General features: G+C 35.6%; 1 protein-coding gene across 1 annotated transcript in view; it reads right to left on the bottom strand.

Moving 5' to 3' along the window:
- The window catches only part of LOC150101923 (uncharacterized), a 1,001,066-nt gene that overhangs the window by 63,014 nt on the left and 916,323 nt on the right, over window positions 1-21,729 (bottom strand). The window contains exons 142-144 of the mRNA XM_090399931.1: window positions 12,334-12,453; window positions 10,601-10,708; window positions 1,531-1,659 (exon numbers count right to left, since the gene is read on the bottom strand). Of these exons, the coding sequence (XP_090256057.1) occupies window positions 1,531-1,659; window positions 10,601-10,708; window positions 12,334-12,453 (357 nt within the window). The remainder of the gene's footprint in view (window positions 1-1,530; window positions 1,660-10,600; window positions 10,709-12,333; window positions 12,454-21,729) is intronic.

Here is a 21,729-nt window from a genome sequence, read left to right as displayed (position 1 = left end):
TAAGGCAGCTATTGATGTAATGTGCTTATGTCAGGAGAGGTTGGAGATAAATTTCAGTCCAGGATGCAAGATCTGATCCTGTCTAGTGATTTGTGTATTACCGAGGATAGTGTACTGTAGTGTTTATTGGAGTCCTGAAGTGGCTTGAAAAAAAATTTGATCTTTGGAACAGATTCCTGGAATTAACTTATATCCAAGACTCCACACAATGTCCATCATATTTTTACTTAAAGCTGATTACTAATGATGGTCTTATCATTCCAGAAGGTGTGGTGAGTGCATCCTCAGTAAACAGGTTTAAGAGAAATATGATTTCCAAGAGAAAAATCTAGTTCTTACATCCTAGCAAACTTTTTTTTGTTTTTAGTGTTAAAAAGTGTAAACCTATGCACATTAACATCATGGTGGACTATGGATATTTTTGTATTAATCTTTATTATTATTATTATTTTCATACTCCAGAAAATCCTGTTCTAGAGATCAAACATGGAACTTTTTTCAATCCACTTCAGAGGCCTTCAGTAAGCAAGGCAGTGATCTCACCATATGATAAAATTTATCACACATACTTGAGACAATCAAGCATACATGCCCATAGTGGAATTTGAACATGCAGCCTGTTGGTTGGAAAGTGGCGGTACTAACCACTCAACTAACCAGTAACTGTACTCTTACTCCATTTCCAAGATCTGCATTTAGTACAAGTCCATTAAAAAATCTTCAAGCCTCAACAGAATTGAAAATAGGCACCCTGAATATGTAAATCATTAACACAAACAAAGTAGAGCTAGCAGGAATTAGAGAAATCATATGTTGATATAACTGACATTACTAAGACTATGAATACTAAAACAAGTGAGCCCTATGAAAGGAACCAACACTAAACATGAAGATAAGCGTCTTGAATGGGATCAAATTTCAAGTAAAGAAATGTAAACAAATTACATATGTCTCCTTCATTCAGTTATCCCATTCCACTCTTATATATCTTACCTTTTTTGCCCAATACTTCTGCTGGTCTCTTTTTTTTTTGGTATGCTCTTTGATTATAATTGCAACCAAATATAGTACCATGAGGTGAGGAAGAAAGTATAATTGGAGTATAACAAAAGAAGAAGAAGAAGAAGAAGGAAATGGATTCAGAAAGGATGTCTTCATAAAAATTTAAAATATTAAAAAAAAACCCTTAGTAATTTCATAAAAATGCCTAAATTCTAACTCCATATGAAATAATAAACAGACCCTTTGAACAATTTCACAGAATCCTAGTGTATTTTGCAGAATAAATACGGTTTGAAAAACAATCTCAGCTAATCTATATGCATTAACAATATACTAATAAATATAATAATTCGACTCCATATGTTGTTAATTATAGTTAACATCTATGAGATAACAATATGATAAAAGTAAAAATATAAATTTTTAAAATGATAAAAAAAAACAAGATTCAGATAAAAAGAAAATATCAAAAGATAAAGAAAGGTCCAAGTTAATCTTACATTAATCATATATATATCATTAATTTACCTTTGCAGATTCCAGTTGACATGAGCTCATAACCTCTTGGACAAACACAAAATCCATCCTGTATTCCAGTATACACACAGTCTTCATTGGTTGGACATGGATTGTTAGTAGTACAATTACGGCTTTTTACTTAAAAAATAAAATAAATAATAATTATTATTATTATTATTTAAACAAGCAAATTATGTAATCAAGCAACTATCATATTACAGAACTATTCATGTATAAATTACAAAGAAAGCTTTAGATATTTACATCTGATGATGTTTAAACTTACAGGTGAATAAGAATACTTTGGGATTAATAAAGAGAAATACAAGGATTATTTGTCTACACATGGCATCAATTTGCTATAGGTTCTGCAATATATGAATGATAGAAAATATATGAATGATCTTCATCCTCTTCTGTCTCTGTACTGTATAATTTTATTGTATGCTATTTTCTCATCCAATTTAATTTTGTATGTGAGGCAGCCTTACTGACTGAGTCACCATCCTCCTTCATTCTCTTTTCTAAAAATGAGAAAAATATCAACTAGCAAGGTTAAAAAAAATGTGATGCAATTAAGGGAAAAAACCACAATCCACTGAGGAGATATCTGGAGCATAAATAGTAAGAAAATTATTTAAAATATTTGGGCAAATAACAATATCCAAACCTTTTCAAGGAACTCACCATAATACCTAAAAATGTTACACATGAAGACTGTGAAAAATTCTCAAAATCCCCAGCTTTAGAAAATCATAAGAATAAAAGGGAAAAAGAAATATGACTAAGAGGAAAGAGAAAGTGAATAGTGAGCCATTGAAGGAGAGAGAAAAATGAGAGGAGATCAAAAAGAGTGCAAAGGAAAAGAAAGAGAGATAACAGGAAACTGGGGAGAACAAGGAGGCATGGTGTGAAGGATGCCAGTGAAACAGGAATGAATAGATCTGTGAGGAGCATAACATATGGGGGATTCAATGATCTGGGATGTGCAGAATTGAATGTTAGAGGAATGTTTTTTTTTATGTTGCTCCCGTCCATGAAAGGTTATTTGTAAACCTATAGTACATTTTTTTTTTATCATGGGTGGGCTAAGATTTTTTTTTTCTATTTTATAAATTATATATATATTTTTTGTATTTTTTTAAATTTTATTATTTACATAGTCCAGAAACCCTGCTATACAGACTAAACATGGAATGTTTTCAAGCAGCTTCAGGTCTCCAACAAGTGGGATAGTGGTCTCACTGGGCAATGAAATTCATCTTCCACAGTGGGATTTGAATACACAGCCTGTTAGATGGAGAGCAGGTATGCAAACAACTTGGCCAATCAGGGCGACAAGCTTGACTGGGAGAACAACAAAGAGTGTCACTATGGCAAACAAGCAAGATCACAAAGTGGATGAGATTATAGTAAAGGCTGGTACAAATGACCTGAGAGGCAGTGTGAATCAGGTAACAAAAGATTCAAGTTTAATGTTACAGATGGTGTGGTAGAAAAATGTGAAAGATGAGGTAGTGAACGTGTTGCTCAGGTATAATAATGTGGAGTTGAGAAGAACAATACAACAATAATCAATGCCATAACAGAATCTCTATAAAGAAAGGTCTGGAATACATGAACACTTGGAATAGATTTTTTTTTTTTTTTATAACTCCCGCTCATTAAAGGCTGTAAACTTATAGTACATTAATATACCACAGGTGGGCTAAGGATTTTTTCTGTTTTTATTAATTTTTATACTTTTCCTAATTTTTTTTATCTCATCCAGAAACCCTGTTTCTGGATTCAAACTTGCAGCTGTTGGTTGGAGAGTGAATACACTAACCACTTGGCCAACAAAGCCAGCTGACAGTAGAGAGTTGTATGAATGAGCTACATTTGAACATGGAAGTATGTAGGCATTCGTAGAGGGTGCTGTTCTCTAGAGAAGTGAGAGTCAGAGCAAGGAAGGGTGTATGGTAGCACAGATAGCCTTGTGTACAGATAGCAGCTTGAGAGGTGAGAGGTATATAATATGTTGCAGAGCCAAGTGGAGTATGGGAAGAGTAGTGATAAGTGTAGAGATCATGAGAATATGCCACTGCAATGTCTTTTTTAAATATAAGGTGGTCTATAAGTCACAAAGGGGTTTAAAATGTGAATAGCTCTTTAGATTCTTAATTTTTTCAGGTATTCTAAGGAACATTCAGGAAATTAATCATGGGAAAAGTTCACAACTCAACAATGAACCAAAATCATGCAATTTTATTTTGAAAATCAGCATTTGAATATGTAATTTTCAAAAATCTGCAATTAATTGGCCATCATTTTCTCCAGATGTGACATCTCCTGACTTCTACCTGAAGGAAAAGGTGTTATGTGAACAAGCTCTAGACAATCTGACAGCTAAAAGAGAACATTGATGCAGAAATTAGAGCACTGCAACCAAAAATCGAAGGCATTTATGTGATGTGGTTTTTCATAACTAATAAAAAAAATCTCCAGGTTCTGTATTTCATTATAACAAAATGAAAAGAATAAAAATAATAAATAAATAAGTTATTAAATGTTTACACCCCTTCACGACTTACGGGCCACCTTGTGTAAATGACAGTAGAATCAGTAACAAAGAGATTGAATTTTTGACCCTGATAGACTAAGTCTGTCCAAAGATTATTGGTAACAGTGAAATATGGTATTTCACTGTTAATTATTTCAACATATCCTGACAGGAATAAGAGTAAACAAGGTGGTGGAATGCTACTCATGATAAATGAGAAGTTTTGCATGTTCTCAAAGAGGTTATCAACATTTTCCTCCAAAGTTCTCTGCCCTGTGCATGATAGAAGGTAGAGGTTGGTAGGATAGTATAGAATGTTTAGTGTTATGCAAGGAAAGTAGCTGTATGTTAGGGAACATAAAGGATAATGAGTTAATTAGTTTAGAAAGTGTGAAGCAAGTAATAATTATGGAGAATTTTAATTATGATTATATAAATTGGCATCATATAGTAATAAGGGAACTAAATTTATGGAATTTCTTGAGAGACAAATATCTTAAGCAGCATGTAGTGGAAGGAACATAACAATCAAGAGTTTTGGATTTGGTTAGCACTGGAAGATCTCACTGTACTGAGATGTCATCTTTGCCCCAGTTGGTAAGAGTAACTGTCTTCACTAGGAGACTTCACTTCACCAGAACAAACAAGCTTGCAGAAGTATTGGGAATTATAAAAAATGATTATAACAGTCATAAAAACTAGCTTGTAGCAGTTCTATGAATGTAAAAATTTACAGGAAGAGAGGTAAACAGTGCATGGGAGCTAGTCAAGAAATATTTGTTAACAGCAATGGCAAATTAAATACCTTAAGTGGAAAGATATAGCAATTTGGAGTAAAGTATATGACTAGAAAAATCAGACAGGAACTGCAGATAAAAAAGAGGTGATAGAAAAAATAAAATGAGAGTGGTGGAGTGGAGTTGTATGAGGAATATAAGGTTCAGACTAGGAAAGTTACTAATATGATAAGGAAAGAAAACAGAATATGAGCAGGGAAAATCCCAGAGTTCTTTCATTATGTGGACAGTAGCAGGAGAAGTGATTGTTGATTGTCTTGCTAGATGGAGAGAGAGTGTTTGGTTAATCAATGCCTATGACATAATAGAGCTGTTTAATCATTACTTTATTAGGATATTTCATTTTGGTAAACAAAATTCTTCCACCTTTCTTTGTCCAATGCACAGTGTTGCAGTTTCTGTAAGCCCATTCCATGCCAGTCCTTTATGTTGTCTATCCATTCTCTGTATGGTATATCTCTTCTGTTTACACATAATACAAAATATGAATGTCTTTATCTTCCAGTCCTCACTCATTCTGCAGATGTGTCCAAATAATTGCAGCTTCCATTGTATAATCTTCTGCATTAAATTCTCATTTGGTTGTATCTTCCAAAAGCTCTTCATTTGTGATTTTCTGTACCCATCCTATTCTTAGAATCTTCCAGTAGCAAGTTCTTTCAAAAGCCAAAATTCTTTTTATTGATTCCTTATTAATTAACCATGTTTCAGATCCATACAGTACACCTAAAGATGCATGTTTCTGGTATTCTTAATTTCGTTTGCAGACTGATCACTTTACTTTTCCAGATGTTATCCACGGCCTTCCCTTTACAATCCTGATCTTTATTTCTTTTTTTACAAATGACAGCCTTGCATTAAAGTATTTTCTGTGGTTGTTAAGATTCTGTAGAAATTAATAAGAACTCATGTACAGACATAGGCTGTGAGGGTCATATTGCTAATTAAGGTCAACGTAGATTTGTTATAGGGCACTCTTGTTTCAGCAATCTAACAAATGTAGTTGATGAGAATAAGGCATTTGACAGGCACAACATAATAAGTAGATATTTCTGTTGAAATGTATGGGTTTAGATATCAAATAAACACACTAGATTAACAACTGGCTGGCTGGCTGATAGATATCAAAGAGTTGTGTATTGGGGAGTAGTACTAAGGAGAAGGAATGTTACAAATGGAAGTTCAGCAAGCTTCCTTGGTAATGGGACCTTTACTGTTCAACCTACCTTTATGTAGTGTCATTAGATGGTAGGGTAATATTACAATTTTTGCAGATAATATGAAGCTGGGGAGAGTTACTAGTAATAGTGCAGGTGTTATGACTCTTCAGAAGGATTTGAATAAACTTGAAAGGTGGGCAAATGAATGGGAATATTGATTTAATGTAAGTTCTGAAATTTGGGATACACAGACAGGAGGCAGAAAATTCTATTGTTGGAACTATACTGGAGGAGACAAGGATCTGGGGGAGGGGGGTGTAGATATAAATAATCTGAAGTTCAGGAAGACATATTGTAACGGGGATGAAAACAATTTCTTGAGTCCACTGAAGCGTGATTTTTTTTTTTTTGCAAATAACTTCACTACATGCCTTCCTGACTGAATCAATAAATTTTTTTTTCCAGATTTTATCAGTGAGTTTCCAAGGTTTATTTTTAACTAAATATTATCGATTAAAACAGTGTTTTAAGTTTTTTCTTTAAAACACTGTTTTAATTGATAATATATATATTTTTTTCTTTTTCAGGTTCTCTATTTTATTGCAGAAATGACAATGATAAAATATACATTTAAGTCAATATTTGTCACAATTTTCTGTGGCTCACTAATCCCCTCCCCCATTATTTATTTATTTTTTTTTTTAACATCATCATCATCATCAAATTCCTGCCATGTACCCTCAAGAGGTGTACAGGATATGACAGTACTACATGAAAAAATTACATCATTACTAACTTCCTATCTACAATTTTCCTCCAAATCAGTCTGTTACTTGTCAAGACTCCAACATTATCAGATCTTATATTTCTATCGTCTAAGGCACTTTGTACCGTATCAATCCACCTATATCTTGGTCTTCCTCTGGGTTGTTTTCCTGCCAACCTGGCAGAGAACACCTGTTTTGCTAATCTTTCCTCTTCCATTCTATTTAAGTGACCATATCACCTGAGATTAGCTCTGCTAACGCATTCCTGGATGTTGACAATGTCAAGTTCTTTCCTAATATCCTCGTTTTTAATATGATATTGCCATTGATGCCATCTGTTCACGCCTCTAATCTTTCTCAGGACTCTCATATCTGCGGTCTCTAGTCTTTGGTCAAGTGTTTTACTTCTGACCCAGCTCTCAGATCCATAAGTTAAAACTGGTTTGAACACTGTCTTGTATACAGCTAATTTAGTGTTCCGACTAATTTCTTTCTTATTCCATATGAATTTATTCAATTGACTTCCCACCATACCAGCTTTGCTGATTCTGTTGTCTATTTCTATATTTAATTTACCATCTTCACTAAAAATCGTGCCTAAGTAGCTGAAATGTTTTACTTGTTCCACAGGTTCTCCATTCACAACACAGTTGACATTTTCAATGATTCTGCCTATTTTCATTGTCTTTGTCTTTTTATTGCTGACCTTCATACCATATCTATTACAACAGCTATTCAATTTAGTCAGAGAATCTTGCAGACTTGTAGTGGATTTATTTAGAAGTATAACATCATCCACATAAAGCAAAGAGCTGACATTAACATCTCCAATTTTGATATCAGGTTTAATACCACATTCCTTCATAATGTGATCCATATAGATAATGAATAACAGAGGGGATAATGTACATCCTTGTCTCACACCAGATTTAACATTAAACCATCTTCCTGTACTTCCTTCAATTCTAACTGCTGACTTACAACTCAAATAAAGACTAAGTATTGCTTGATATAATGCCCCATTGACACCATATAATTGCAGCGTATTGAATAGCTTCTCTCTTGGCACCATGTCATATGCCTTTTCCAAATCGACAAAACTTAAATACAGATCTTTGTTGTATTCCCATGCTTTCTCGACTATTTGTCATAAAGTGAAGATCTGATCCTGACAGCCTCTATTTGGCCTGAATCCAGCTTGTTCTTCACCAAGCTTTTCTTCAACAATTCTTCTCAACCGTTTCTCAAGTATACGTGCATAGATCTTGCCAGGAACATTCAGTAGGGAAATACCTCTGTAATTCTCACATTCAGTTTTATTTCCCTTTTTATATATGGGTACTATGAGAGCTCTACTCCAATCATCGGGAATTCATCCCTCTGTCCAGGCTTTCTGAACTATGCAGTGCAGCCACTGTAAGACTTTTATACCACCATACTTCAGCATTTCTGGTCGAATATCATCTACTCCTGCTGCCTTTCCACATTTCAAGCCTTTGATGGCTTTTTCTACTTCAAGTATGGGTATGTATTCCTGACTGCTTGCCTAGTCAGTGTTTTTTATCACTGTGCTGTCATCACTGCTTGTTTCATTTAGCAGTTTTTCAAAGTAATTACTTCATACTTCAAGGATATCTTTTTCTCCTGTTTTCATGTCACCTTTATCATCTCTAACTCCTTTTACAGCACTCTTTCCTCCATTTCTAAGCTTCTTCAACAACCTCCAGAATGTTTTGCCACCTTCTTGATATTTATTTTCTATATTCTTGCCAAAGTCCTCCCATGACTTTTGTTTAGCTAGTTTTACACACTGTTTAGCTTTCTTACATTTGTCTCTGTATTCTGTAAGAGTAAAAGCTGACTTATTTGCCAGGAACTTTTGATATGCTTTCTTCTTTTCCTTCACTGCCTCTTTAACTTCCTGTGTCCACCAGGGAGTTCTGATTTTTTTATCCTTGCACACAACCTCACCACATGCCTCTCTGGCAGAATCAATCAATGTTTTCTTCAGAGTTTGCCACTGAATCTCCAAGGTTTGATTCCTGTTCTCAAAGTCTTTCATTTTCTTTTCAATAATCTTTCTGTATTTTAGTCTACAGTTCACATCTGAGAGCTGCTCAACTTTTATTCGCTTTAAAACTTTCTTACATGTTATTCTTTTCAATATGAAATTCAATTTTATCCTGCTCAAGACTAAATAGTGATCACTTCCAATTTCAAATCCTCTGTACACTCTGCTGTCCTGCACCAGGGAGAAAACATCACTATCAACAATAGCATAGTCAATGAGACTTTTCTTATTCCTAGCCTCTTCTCTCCATCTGAATTTGTGCACATTTTTATGTTGGAACATGGTGTTAGTAATAACCAGTCCATGTCCTGAGCAGAAATCCAACAGATATTTGCCATTATTATTAGCTTTGCTCTTTTCTCCAAATTTTCCCAAAATATTTTTGTATGTCTCACAATCATTTCCTACTCTGCTATTTAGATCCCCAACAAGGACCAACTTTTCCTTTTTCTTTGTGTCAGTTGCTTTTTCTAAAGCCTCAAAAAATTCCTCCACTTCTACCTTAGTAGAGCCTTCTGTGGGACCATAGGCACAAATAAGTCTGATTGTCCAGTTCCCCATTCTCATATTTGCCCACATTACTCTACTTGAGACTGACTGCCATTCAAGAAGATTAGCCTCGTATTTTGTGTTGAATACTATAGCTACTCCTTCTTTTCCTTGATTGTCATTGCCTGAATATAACATTTTGTATTTATTGCTCAGAAATATCTCACCAGTTTTGGTCTTTTTTGTTTCAGTCACCCCTATTATGTCGATCTGGTACTTATCTAATTCCTCAGCTAGCTCCATTTCTTTGCCATTCAGGCTTCTTACGTTGATAGTACCGATCTTTAACTCTGGTGATGTTGAGTTGGGGTTTGTTTTTAGATTTGTTCCAGTAGCTGACTTTTCGCTGTTCGCCCTGGTTCCCTGGCGAAAACAACGGGGGCCTTGTTTAACCGGGCGACGCCCCAGCCAGCATGAAATTTTGTCGTGTTGTACCATCATTTTTTATTTTGGTTTAACCAAGAATACAATTTGGTCAGCTAAATCCCAAATTGCCAGCCCATCCTCGTTCATTCAGTATCAAAGTAGATACCCAACAGGGTGCACCACGAGAAGGTGAGGATTGGACATTAGGTCAGAAGCCCTGGTTGGTTCTCCGCATTCCTTTAAAGGCTATGTGGAGGTCTCCTCTCAGTTATTACCATATCAATGCCATGTGTGAGCAAGAGGATAAAATGAAAAGAGAAGTCAGTAATAATAATTTAAATAGCTTACTCAATAGATGTTTAAAAAGAGTTGGCATTAGAAAAGGTATAAGGATCAAGAATGAGAACAGTCATAAACAGCAAAGATATGGAGATGAGTATTATTTAGAAAAGAAAATATGAAAGATACTACTGAATGGAAGGGAAAAATAGAAATCTTGAGTGTTTTAAGTATTTAGATATGCACTTAGTTAACAAGATATAATGTGAATAATGAGGAGAGGAGTATTAGTGAGCTATGCAGGATAGTGTAAACATTGATATATCTAAATTTTAACAATACTTATAATACTCTTGTATATACAGTAGGCTGCAGAAACTTAAAACACATATGATTATATTTATGAAATTAAACTTAAAACTATGAAAGAATAGTAATATAAAATTAACTAATTATTATTATTAAGTTGGTGGCACAACCCACATGAAATTAAAATTAACTATAAAATTCAAAATTCAGATTATTAACAACACTTCAGGCACACTTACAATAACAATAATCCCCAAGTCGATGATTACCAGGTGGGCAGCCACATGTGCTACTTGATAGACAAATCAAATTACCAGGACAGGTATAGTCAACTCCACATTCCACAACTATAAAATAATAAGCATATTAATTAGTAACAATGCTAACAAGTAAGGCTTAAAACAGGGATACATTTTTCTTCTTTAATTACAGTAGTTCCCCCCCCCCCTTATCTGCGGGTTAGCTTTCCACAATCAACCCCAGACCAAAAAATATTAAATAGAAAATTCCAGAAATAAACGATTTATAAGTTTTAAATTGTGCGGCGTTCTGAGTAAAGTGATGAAATCTCGCACCATCTCACCCAGGATGTGAATTACCTCTTTGTCCAGCATAACCACGCTGTACCATATACACTACCTGCTCATTAGTCACTTAGTAGCCATCTGAAAATATTAAATAGAAAATTCCAGAAATCAATATTTCATAAGTTTTAAATTGCATGCTGTTCTGAGCAGTTCTCGGTTATCAGATTGACTGTTGCGGTATCACAGTGCTTGTGTTCAAGTAGGAGGGGGACTACTATAGCTATAAAAATTATACAAACAAATAAAAATACATAAATAACAATTATTTAAGTGCAAACAGTATATATATTAATGTAGGAGGTTCCGCTGTAGTTTTTAGGTTATAGTTCAGATGATGATTCAGTGCTTTCTCCAGATTAATTTATTCTTCTAGTGCAGTCCATAACTAGCCACTTGCAGGGCATAATCCTTTGCAAGTGACTAGTTTTGAATTATCAAATGTTGTTCTGTTATGGACATCATGAAATTATATTCTTGTTTTGTATTATATTCCAACTTGTGTTCTAACCATCTGACTCCACTACAAGTCACCTTAAGTATTAACTATAATGGAAAGTATGTCCTTAGCAAATTCAACCAGTGGATTTCATCCATTCTCCTAAGGACAAGCTTAATCCACTTATAGTCTTGAAGAAGTGTATAAAGTTCCATGTGATTTAGCCTACTTTAGACAGCCAGCAGATGAAAAACAAAAGAAAATGCCTTTACTATCATCATTATGACTAGTCAGAAAGGCAGACCATGCTCTGGGATACACTGTCACACAGGATTAAATGGAAGAAGATTACTGTGCTGTGCATAAAAGTTGCCACACGTCTGAAACATTATTTTTAGAATCGGCATAACCTATGAAGTACTCCACCGTCCCAACATCAATAAAAAGGGCTGTGTTGATTTACCAAAATATCTGGCAGAGAAGCATTTTAAGACTACATTTAATTTGATTTCTCTTCCTTTTATCTAATTCTAGCGAGTACCATGCTAAGATTTTAATTCCTTTCCCAGTTACAATTTGAAGCTGTCAGAGTACAAACAAATACTTATATTTAGTTGAATGCTCTGTATAAGTATTTATTTGTGCTCTAAAGATGCTGGTTTGGAATCCAGAAAAGTATTAGCAACTTAATAAATAATATATTTATTTTGTTCATCTGGAGTTGTTTATACTATGAAGCATTGCTTGTGGACTTTTAAGCTGGAGAATTTTTTTTTTTTTTTTGGAGATATATTATTGCACCAATGTATTTAAGATTACTGAATATGGAGAGTCAGTTTACTTTGATAATCTTCACTAGTAATATTTCATTTTTTATATTTTTACATGAAATCTTAATCAAAGCAAAATATTCAAAATAACTGAAACGAACATAAAAAATAGTACTTACCATGGAAACAGTTCACCAAAGGATTTCCAGTATAACGAGGAGGACAGGTGCATGAAGGCTTATGGTTTTCCCCTCTGCAGATAGCATTCTGTCCACAAGGATGACCACGCAAACAAACATCTATATAAACATGAATCACATATAAAATGTCAGGTGGCATTTCATAGTCAAAATTTAGTTTAAGAATATGGAAAGCTTGACATAATATTTTATGTACTGCTGACAATTTCTCAGATTATTTTTCATGAAAAAGTGCATGTTTCACTTAACAGAAATTTTAATACGGCCTAGTTATTATAAATTATCTTTACACTCCATAACAATTGAAAAACAACTGAAATACTTGTTATCTTTTATTTATAGATGGTTATGTGATGCCCAGGAAACACTGGACAGATGGTTTACCAATGCAAGAGTTTGTAATTTCATTTCTTGGTAGTATAAGAAGACACAAAATTAATTTGTTCTAGGTGTTTATCAGAACTTTCCAACCCCCCCCCCCTCATAGTGGTGGTGGATGGTAGATGGCGTTGGTGTAGTTGCGATTAGTTGTAGTTGGTGGAAGATTGAGTGGTGGAGACAAGAGCTATAGAGTAGGTGCCCTCCCTCGATGAGTCTGTGGACTCCATGGAGGTGTCCCATAATAATGATAATAATAATAATAATAATATATATATACAGTAGACGCCACCTATTGTGATCACTTTGGGACAGTTGTTTACGATAAAAATAACCGGCTGATAACATGAAGCAAAGGAAGGATACAAAAAAATTGCATCATTTATTTCAATTTATTGTTATGAACAGTATTTAATTTAATTTTTTGTTATAAATAGCTTTTTAATAAGCAACAACATAAAATTTATTTTAAAAACTTATCTAGTGTTGTTTGTCATGTGTTTGAATATAGTAGTTCACGAATAAATTGCTCATACTCATAATGCCTTTCGAAGTTTGTTGCTCTATGTTGCACACTGCAATGAAATATTTGTAGAGCTTCTTGTTAGGCATTGGTTGGAGGAGCTTCTAAAATTTGTTCTTCTATACTTGTATTAGGTTCACTTTCTTCTACTAGTTTAAAGTTCTCATCGGAAGCAGCTTGACATATTTCCGACACTGTCATTGTTCATATCATTTCAATTCATTTCAAATCATTTCATGCCACCATTTCAATGTTATTATCAATATCCAACCAATTTTCAAATTAAGAAGTTTCAGAGTTTGTTTTAAAAAATCCATCTTTTTTGGAAGCAGTTTTCGATAGTCTTCTATAATCTGAGACTTGCTTTTTTTGCAACTGCACTTGCATCAGACTGGTCTTTTATATAACCAAGTTCAGTTATAATTCTCGTATGAGTTCCCTGCAATAATAAGTTTAAAAGCTGGTATGATGCCTTAGTCACATGATTGAATTAACGATATAGTGTTCGAAGGCAAGAAGATTACTTTGATGTTCTTTAACGACAAATTGTTTGTGTGCAGTGCAGTTGCCTACTAACAAGACAATTTTTTGCCTTAATTTAAGATCCCACTTAACTAGCCAATTGTTGAAAATGGTATTAGTCACCCATGCACTAGAACAGTCAGGCAAACTTTTGACACCTTTAAAACACCGAGGATTTTTGCTTTTTCCAATCACTAGGAGCTCTAGTTTACCTTTCATATTAGTACAACAAAGACCTCACTAACTCTTTTGAAGATTTAAATCCTTTTGTACTTTCATTTCTAAATAAATAAGTATGCTTAGGCATTGCATGAAAATAGAGTCCTGTTTTGTCTGCATTGTAAACATTCTCAGGAGAATATTCAGCAATAATTTTTGTCCGCTTGGTCTTAATCCATACATCAGCTAAATAAAAAATCTGCACTTTTTTCATCACCATGAATACTCTTGTACACAATATTCTCTCACTTTTTCCACCTGTTAAACCATCCATCAGTTGCAGTGAAATTTTCTTTGCCCATTGTTTTTGCAAGTTCTTCTGCTTTTTGATGCATCAAAAGTCCATTAATCAAGGCATGCATTCTTTTCAGAACATTATAAAACCAAATTTTTAATGCTGATTCAACTTGAGTATCTTTACCAGATCAAGCTGTTTTCTGATCCATGTTCTCAGTAGTGAGAGCTGAAGTTTCAATGTTTGATCTGTTTTTTAAGATCTTACATAAGAGTGGTTCTGAAATTTTTAAATGTACAGCTGCACTACACTGACTCATTTTGGGCAACTTATCATAGCACTCCAAAATTCTTTGCTTTTCTTGAAAAGATAAATCTTTATGTTTTTTACTTGCTTCTGCCATAATGCTAAGGGCTGTTTTAATGAGCACTTCAAGTCAAATTCACTTATTGAAAGAGAATACAAAAAATAAACTCAAAAAATCACAATTCAACTGTATTTATACCCAACTGCATTTGGCTGGAAGATTTAAGATTTACAAAAGAATAAGATTAAAAGAAGATTAACACAAAAGTCAGATTTTGACAAATGTTCTTTGTCAAATTTTCTCCTGATTAACCCTTAAAGTTCTTTATTCTGAGATGAAAAAGGCTGAACGTTCGAGGATTTTGATAACAATAAGCAGAACTTTGAATGTAATAGGTGAATTATTTTTAATTTGTTTTAAATGGTGTGTCGTGGAACCGACTGATTCTAACAATAGCTGACTGATTCTACTGCACACACACACACACACACACACACACACACACACACACACACACACACACACACACACACACACACACATTTCATTATATATATATAATGAAATACCACCACCCAGCTTATTGGAGGTCTGAAGTGGCAAATGCCATGTTTGGTCTCCAGAACAGGGATTCCAGTTTCTGTCTCTTCTCCTCTCCATTATCTTCTTTGTGCAGTGTTTGTCATGGCCTTGAAGGGTATCACTCACATTTTCGAAATGGAGAAGCCAAGAAATTCCTCCATTTCAAGGATAGAGCAATTAAAACAGTGGTACGTATCACAGGCTGGCCAACAGTAAGTGCACAGACCTGAATCTGTCAGTAACAAGTTAGTAAGCTTCCCGATCAACTGGTGCATAATCCTGCTGCCACATGCTCTGTCAGGTAGTGCCTCAAGATGGTGTCAGAATAGTGGTATGTGGGGCATTATTGAGGCTGTCATAGTTTCTCTATGTATGGAAGTCATGTCCAAGAGTCTATCTTTTCTCACTGCATGTCCCCACTATACCCTTCCATCTAATCAAAATTATGATCAAGCCTGTGAAGACTTTCACAAACAATAATGTTGATACTGTGACAAAAACAAATCTTCCTCATAAACTAATCTCATCAACAAAGTTACATCGCAACCAGCCACATCATACAAACCATACCAGAATTTCTTCATTAAAAACTCACTTTCACATCCAGTTTATTAACATCTGTATCATTAACATAAACATAAATGAGTCCACCATCACTTGCAGTCTTCCAGACCAGACATCTTATTTCTGACAGAAACTCTGATCGCAACTGCATCTACTACTGTTCACTTCCAGTGCCCAAACTACACTCTTCACAATTCTTTTCACTGCAAAAGTGGCACCTGCATCTTTGTTAAATCTGTCAGAACTTGCCAGAGAATGGCAAATTTAGAATCCCCTGCTGTTGACCTTCTCTGGCTCAAGGTTTCCTTGCTCCATTTAGTAACTTTCATTTGTTGTATTTACTGGTCTCCAAACACTAATAACCACTCAGATCTCTTCACATTCCTTTCCATGAAACTTGACTACCTGCAATTCAGCTATCCAAATAGCGAGGACACAGTTCCAAATGGCTCCCTTACTCCAAAACTATCGACCAAGCCGGACGAAAAACAGAAGTCTTTGCTACAAGTAATGACCTAACACATATTGTACATCTACTCACTTGAATCCCTAATAAAGCTGTTTACTCTCCAAATACTCTGGATCACTTTATGACCAGTTCTCCTTCCAGATATACTGTAGAGGTCATCTCTCTCTATCTCTCTCTCTCTCTCTCTCTCCTCTTGGCAACTCAGACAACAATCTCGTACAAGTCTCCTTTCTCACAGAATGCCCTTCCTCCAAACATTCTCCACCTTGCATCCTCTGGCACTACACTACAAAGGAGCCAACAAGTGAGCAGTACTCTAAACATGGATGGATTTGCGATTTGTATATAGTGAAGAGTTGGTTGGGTGTAAAGTAGGCTCTTGAATGAAAGAGAAAGCCAATTTTCTTGGATGCTGAGGAGGCTATTGATGTGATTTGTTTATACCAGGAAAGACTGTAGATAAACACTAGTCCAAGCAAAGAAATCTGATCTTGTCTGGTGATTTCTGTATTATTGAGAGTAAGGGCAGGTGAGTTAGGATTTCTTTTGCATGAGAAAAGTCAAGACTATATTTTGGTGGCATTGAACATAACAACATATTGGAGGGATTGAACATAACATCAACATTTTGTCCCATTGAAGGATAGTATAAAGATCAATGTTTAAGGTGCTGGTTGTAGATAATCTTGTAGCCTGGGATGTCAGAGCACTGCATGATTTGTCAAATGAGTAGGATAAATGAGAAGGCTATCATCTGCAAAGCTGTGGACAGGATTAGTGGTTATTGTGAGTAGGTCATTTATGTACAGGAGAAAGAGAGTAGGTGATGGAGCCTTGAGGCACTCCAGCCTTGGTGGTGAAGCTTGAAGAGAGGGAGCCATCTACATACAGAGAGCAACCAGAGAAAAAGCTGGTTACCCAAGCACAGAGGGCAGCAGGGAAACCAAAGGATGGCAATTTGTTTAGATGCCACACACACACACACACACACACACACACACACACACACACACACACACACACACACACACAGTCAAAAGCTTTGGAAATAAAAGACAACAGCACGAGTTTCTCCAAAGCTTTCCATGGTACATGTCATCAGTGGTGGATGATGTAAGCTGCAAGGTTAGCTGTGGATCTTGAATGGCATATGTTGTGTAAAATGCTAATCTCAATCTGTGTTTTACTTGCTTTCCTTTTTTGAGGTTCTTGCATCCACCCAAACCTCCACATCCTCCCATAAAGAAACCAGGAGTATATAAAATTCATTGCTCTTGTGGCATTTGCTATATAGACCAGACAGTAGTTGCTTGAAGAGATATGCATCTGAATATTATTATTATTACGGGCAACTCCAAAGAGTCATTATACTCATCAAGGGAGGCCCTAAACATCATGTCCAGAACAACTATTCAGCATCCACACAGTATCTATCATACTTTGCTTTGAACTCACTCACAGTCATGGCACCCACAACAGACACCGGCGGCTTATTCTACTCATTCACCACTCCCCAAGCAAAAAACCTAGTTCTAACACCCTTGCTAACCATACTCTTGCCTAGTTTCCATGGATGGCCTCTAGTTCTCTCACCACCAGACCTGTTCTGAAAAATTTCCTCTGAATTAATCTTGTAAAAATCCTTCAGCAATTTGAATGTCTCAATCATATCACCCCTCTTCCACCTATCAACCAATTTCTGCAACCCACAGATCTTCAACCTGTTCTCATAAGGTTCATTCCACAGACTAGCTATCATCTTGGTCACTCACCTCTGGATCCTCTCTACCTCCTCCCCATCAATTAAGAAATCCTGGCAACCTTTTATCCTTTTATCCAAGTGATCTGATGAGCTGATTTAGCCACTTTTGCAATGTACCCCCTAAACTTCAACTCCCTGTCCACCAACATTCCCAAATCCCTGGCCTCATCAATCTCCTAGAGTACAGTTCCACCAATGTGGTATACTGCTGCTATTCTTTTCACCCCAAAATGCATAACCTTGCACTTTGCCACATTAAACTGACATCCATTCTCTTAGCCCAGTCTTCCAATCTATCCAAATCATCCTGCAAAATTTTGACATCATGTGGATTCACTATTGCTCTATCCAACTTTGCATCATCAGCAAATAAATGAACAGTTCCTCTCTCAGATCCTTTCCTATATCGTTAATGAACAAATTAAACAGCAGTGGTCCAAGAACAGAACTCTGCGGCACACCACTAGTCAGTCACAAGCCTTCTTTTGGACTCTACTCCTGAATAAACTACTCTCTGATATCTCTTCATCAACCACCCTCCTATCCATCCCCATATGCTGCAGTTTACTGATTAGAATTCCATGTGGTATCCTGTCAAAGGCCTTAGCAAGGTCCAGCAGTATCACTGTAAACCCATTACCCATATCTAGTTCAGCCGTCACTGTGTTATAAAACGTGAGCAAGTTACTGAGGCATGATCTACCCTTCACAAAACATTCTGTCCCCCATAATGTAATGGACATTATGGGGAACAGCATGGTTTGTAATATGTAATGGACATTGATATGAAAAGAAAAGAAAGCACAGATTGAGATTAGCCTTCTGCACAACAAAGAAGACAACAAATGCAGACCAGCAAGTAGTTTGGCAAAAAAACAGAAATTCCATATAATAATCATAACTGTTTTATAAGAAAATTTAAAGAAGCCCCACAAATGCTCTGCATCTTCACACAATGTAACAAAAGGTTTAATTGTACACCAAGTTTGATTCACATTCATCAAACATCTACCAACCATGGAACTGGGATATGACCTGCTTTATGCCACAGCAACAAATAGCATTGTCTGAACCACTTGCAAATTAGCTAATCAAATTTGTTGTTTTTTATCACTGTTTATATGTACTAGTTTGTTAAAGTGTTTATGTGATTAATTTTTGCTAGTCTTTTTTCATATAAGTCTCTTGATGATGTAAGTCTGATGACTTATGAAATTTTTTCAAGTTATATTGTTTATTATCATTATTATTATTATTGTATGGGCACCTCCAAGGAGTCCTAATACTTATTGTGGGAGACCCAGACTATCAAAACAATGTCTATCATAACTAAGATGAAAAGCCAACTGGCGAAGTTAGTTAAATTAAGGGGATAAAAATCCCTTATTATTTTACAGCCAGTATGCGAAACTCTAAGATCGAAAACTACGATCTACGAGTTTCATGACGAAGAACTATCGGCGAATCCAACCGTAAGTGACCACTTGGTAGTACAACACCAAGGCAACTCGAAGCAAAGGTGGAGCAAGCTCCCTCACTATCCTTGATATTTTCTCATAATGTGAAAACAGCTCCTAGGAGATGTAATACTACTTTACATTATGAGGAGAGGTCATTACCCAGACCGGTTTCAACCTTTTTTGAGGTCTCATCAGTGAGTAGGTAGATCTGGATGATATCAAAGTTTAAGTGAAAAGAACTTACATACCTTCACTATACGAATGCCAGAGTAGTGTGCCCATATATATTATATATTATATTATATAATTAAGATGAAAAGCCAAACGGCTATATTTTCTGGCGAAGTTAGTTAAATTAAGGGGATAAAAATCCCTTATCCCTTAATATAAAAATTCCTTATTATAGAGTATCGCATACTGGCTGTAAAATAATGAGGGATTTTTATCCCCTTAATTTAACTAACTTTGCCAGAAAATATAGCCGTTTGGCTTTTCATCTTAATTATATAACATAATATATAATATATATGGGCACACCACTCTGGCATTCGTATAGTGAAGGTATGTAAGTTCTTTTCACTTAAACGTTGATATCATCCAGGTCTACCTACTCACTGATGAGACCTCAAAAAAGGTTGAAACCGGTCTGGGTAATGACCTCTCCTCATAATGTAAAGCAGTATTACATCTCCTAGGAGCTGTGTTTTCACATTATGAGAAAATATCAAGGATAGTGAGGGGGCTTGCTCCACCTTTGCTTCAAGTTGCCGTGGTGTTGTACTACCAAGTGGTCACTTACGCTTGGATTCGTCGATAGTTCTTCATCATGAAACTCGTAGATCGTAGTTTTCGATCTTAGAGTTTCGTATACTGGTAAAATAATAAGGGATTTTTATCCCCTTAATTTATCTATCATAACTCTTCTTGAAACCATTAACAGATAAAGCACTCAGGCAACCCATTCCATTCATTCACCACTCTCCAAGTGAAAAATTGAGTCTTCATGCCTTGCTAACCACACACTTTCCCAACTTCCTGGGATGACCTCTTGTTCTGCCTCCTCTAGCTAGGTGCTGAAAATTTCCCCTGCATCAATCCTACAACATCTTTTAAGTAATTTAAATGTTTCTATCATATCTCCTCGTTTTTGCCTATCAGTCAACTTCTGCAGTCTACAAATCCTCAATCTATCATCATCATAGGGAACATTCCACAGATCATTCACCTCTGGATCCTCTCCATCACTTCCTCGTCCTCAAGAAATCCATCCAAGTGATCACACATGAGCACAGTAATCCAGATGTGGGTGTATCAAGGCTTTATAAAGTGGAATGATAACTCTCTTAAATCTGCTTATTAGTGTGTTCTTTAATAACTAAGTAATCCTTCGAGCTACCCTCTCTACTTTAGCAATATGCCCCCTAAACCTCAACTCTATCCACTACTACCGCCAAATCCCTGGCTTCATCAATTTCCTGGAGTAAGTTCCCTCAATGTGGTACACAGCGTGTAATTTTTGTATCCCAAAATGCATAACTTGACACTTTTCCACATTAAATTGAAATCCATTATATTTTGCCTATACTGTCAGCCTATTTAAATCATTCTGCAAGCTCTCTACATCACCTTAACTATTACCCTGTCCAACTTTGCATCATCAGCAAACATCTGGATATCTCCCTTCAAATTATTTCCTTTATCATTTATGTAGAAATTAAACAGCAGTGGCTCAAGCACAGACTCCCCCGTTTGAAAATGTTGTAGTTTGTATAACAGAGTTCCATGTGGTATCCTGGCAAATGTCTTGCAAAATACAGTAGTATCATCATCATCATCATCATCAAATTCCTGCCATGTACCCTCAAGGGGTGTACAGGATATGATAGTACTACATGAAAAAAATTACATCCTTATTAATTTCCTATCTACAATTTTCCTCCAAAGCAGTCTGTTACTTGTCAAGACTCCAACATTATCAGATCTTATATTTCTATCGTCTAAGGCATTTTGTACCATATCAATTCACCTATATCTTGGTCTTCCTCTGGGTCATTTTGCTGCCAACCTGGCAGAGAACACTTGTTTTGCTAATCTTTCCTTGCCCATTCTGTTTAAGTGACCATACCACCTGAGATTAGCTCTGCTAACGCATTCCTGGATGCTGACAATGTCAAGTTCTTTTCTAATATCCTCATTTTTAATATGATATTGCCATTGATGCCATCTGTTCACACTTCTAATCTTTCTCAGGACTCTCATATCTGTGGTCTCTAGTCTTTGATGAAGTGTTTTACTTCTGACCCAGCTCTCAGCTCCATAAGTTAAAACTGGTTTGAACACTGTCTTGTATACAG

This window comes from Typopeltis vanoorti, chromosome 11, assembly GCF_054136105.1.
Source record: "Typopeltis vanoorti isolate ZY-2024b chromosome 11, IOZ_Tvanoo_1.0, whole genome shotgun sequence".
Classification (NCBI taxonomy): Eukaryota; Metazoa; Arthropoda; class Arachnida; order Uropygi; family Thelyphonidae; genus Typopeltis; species Typopeltis vanoorti.
This window is presented reverse-complemented; position numbering and strand designations above follow the sequence as displayed.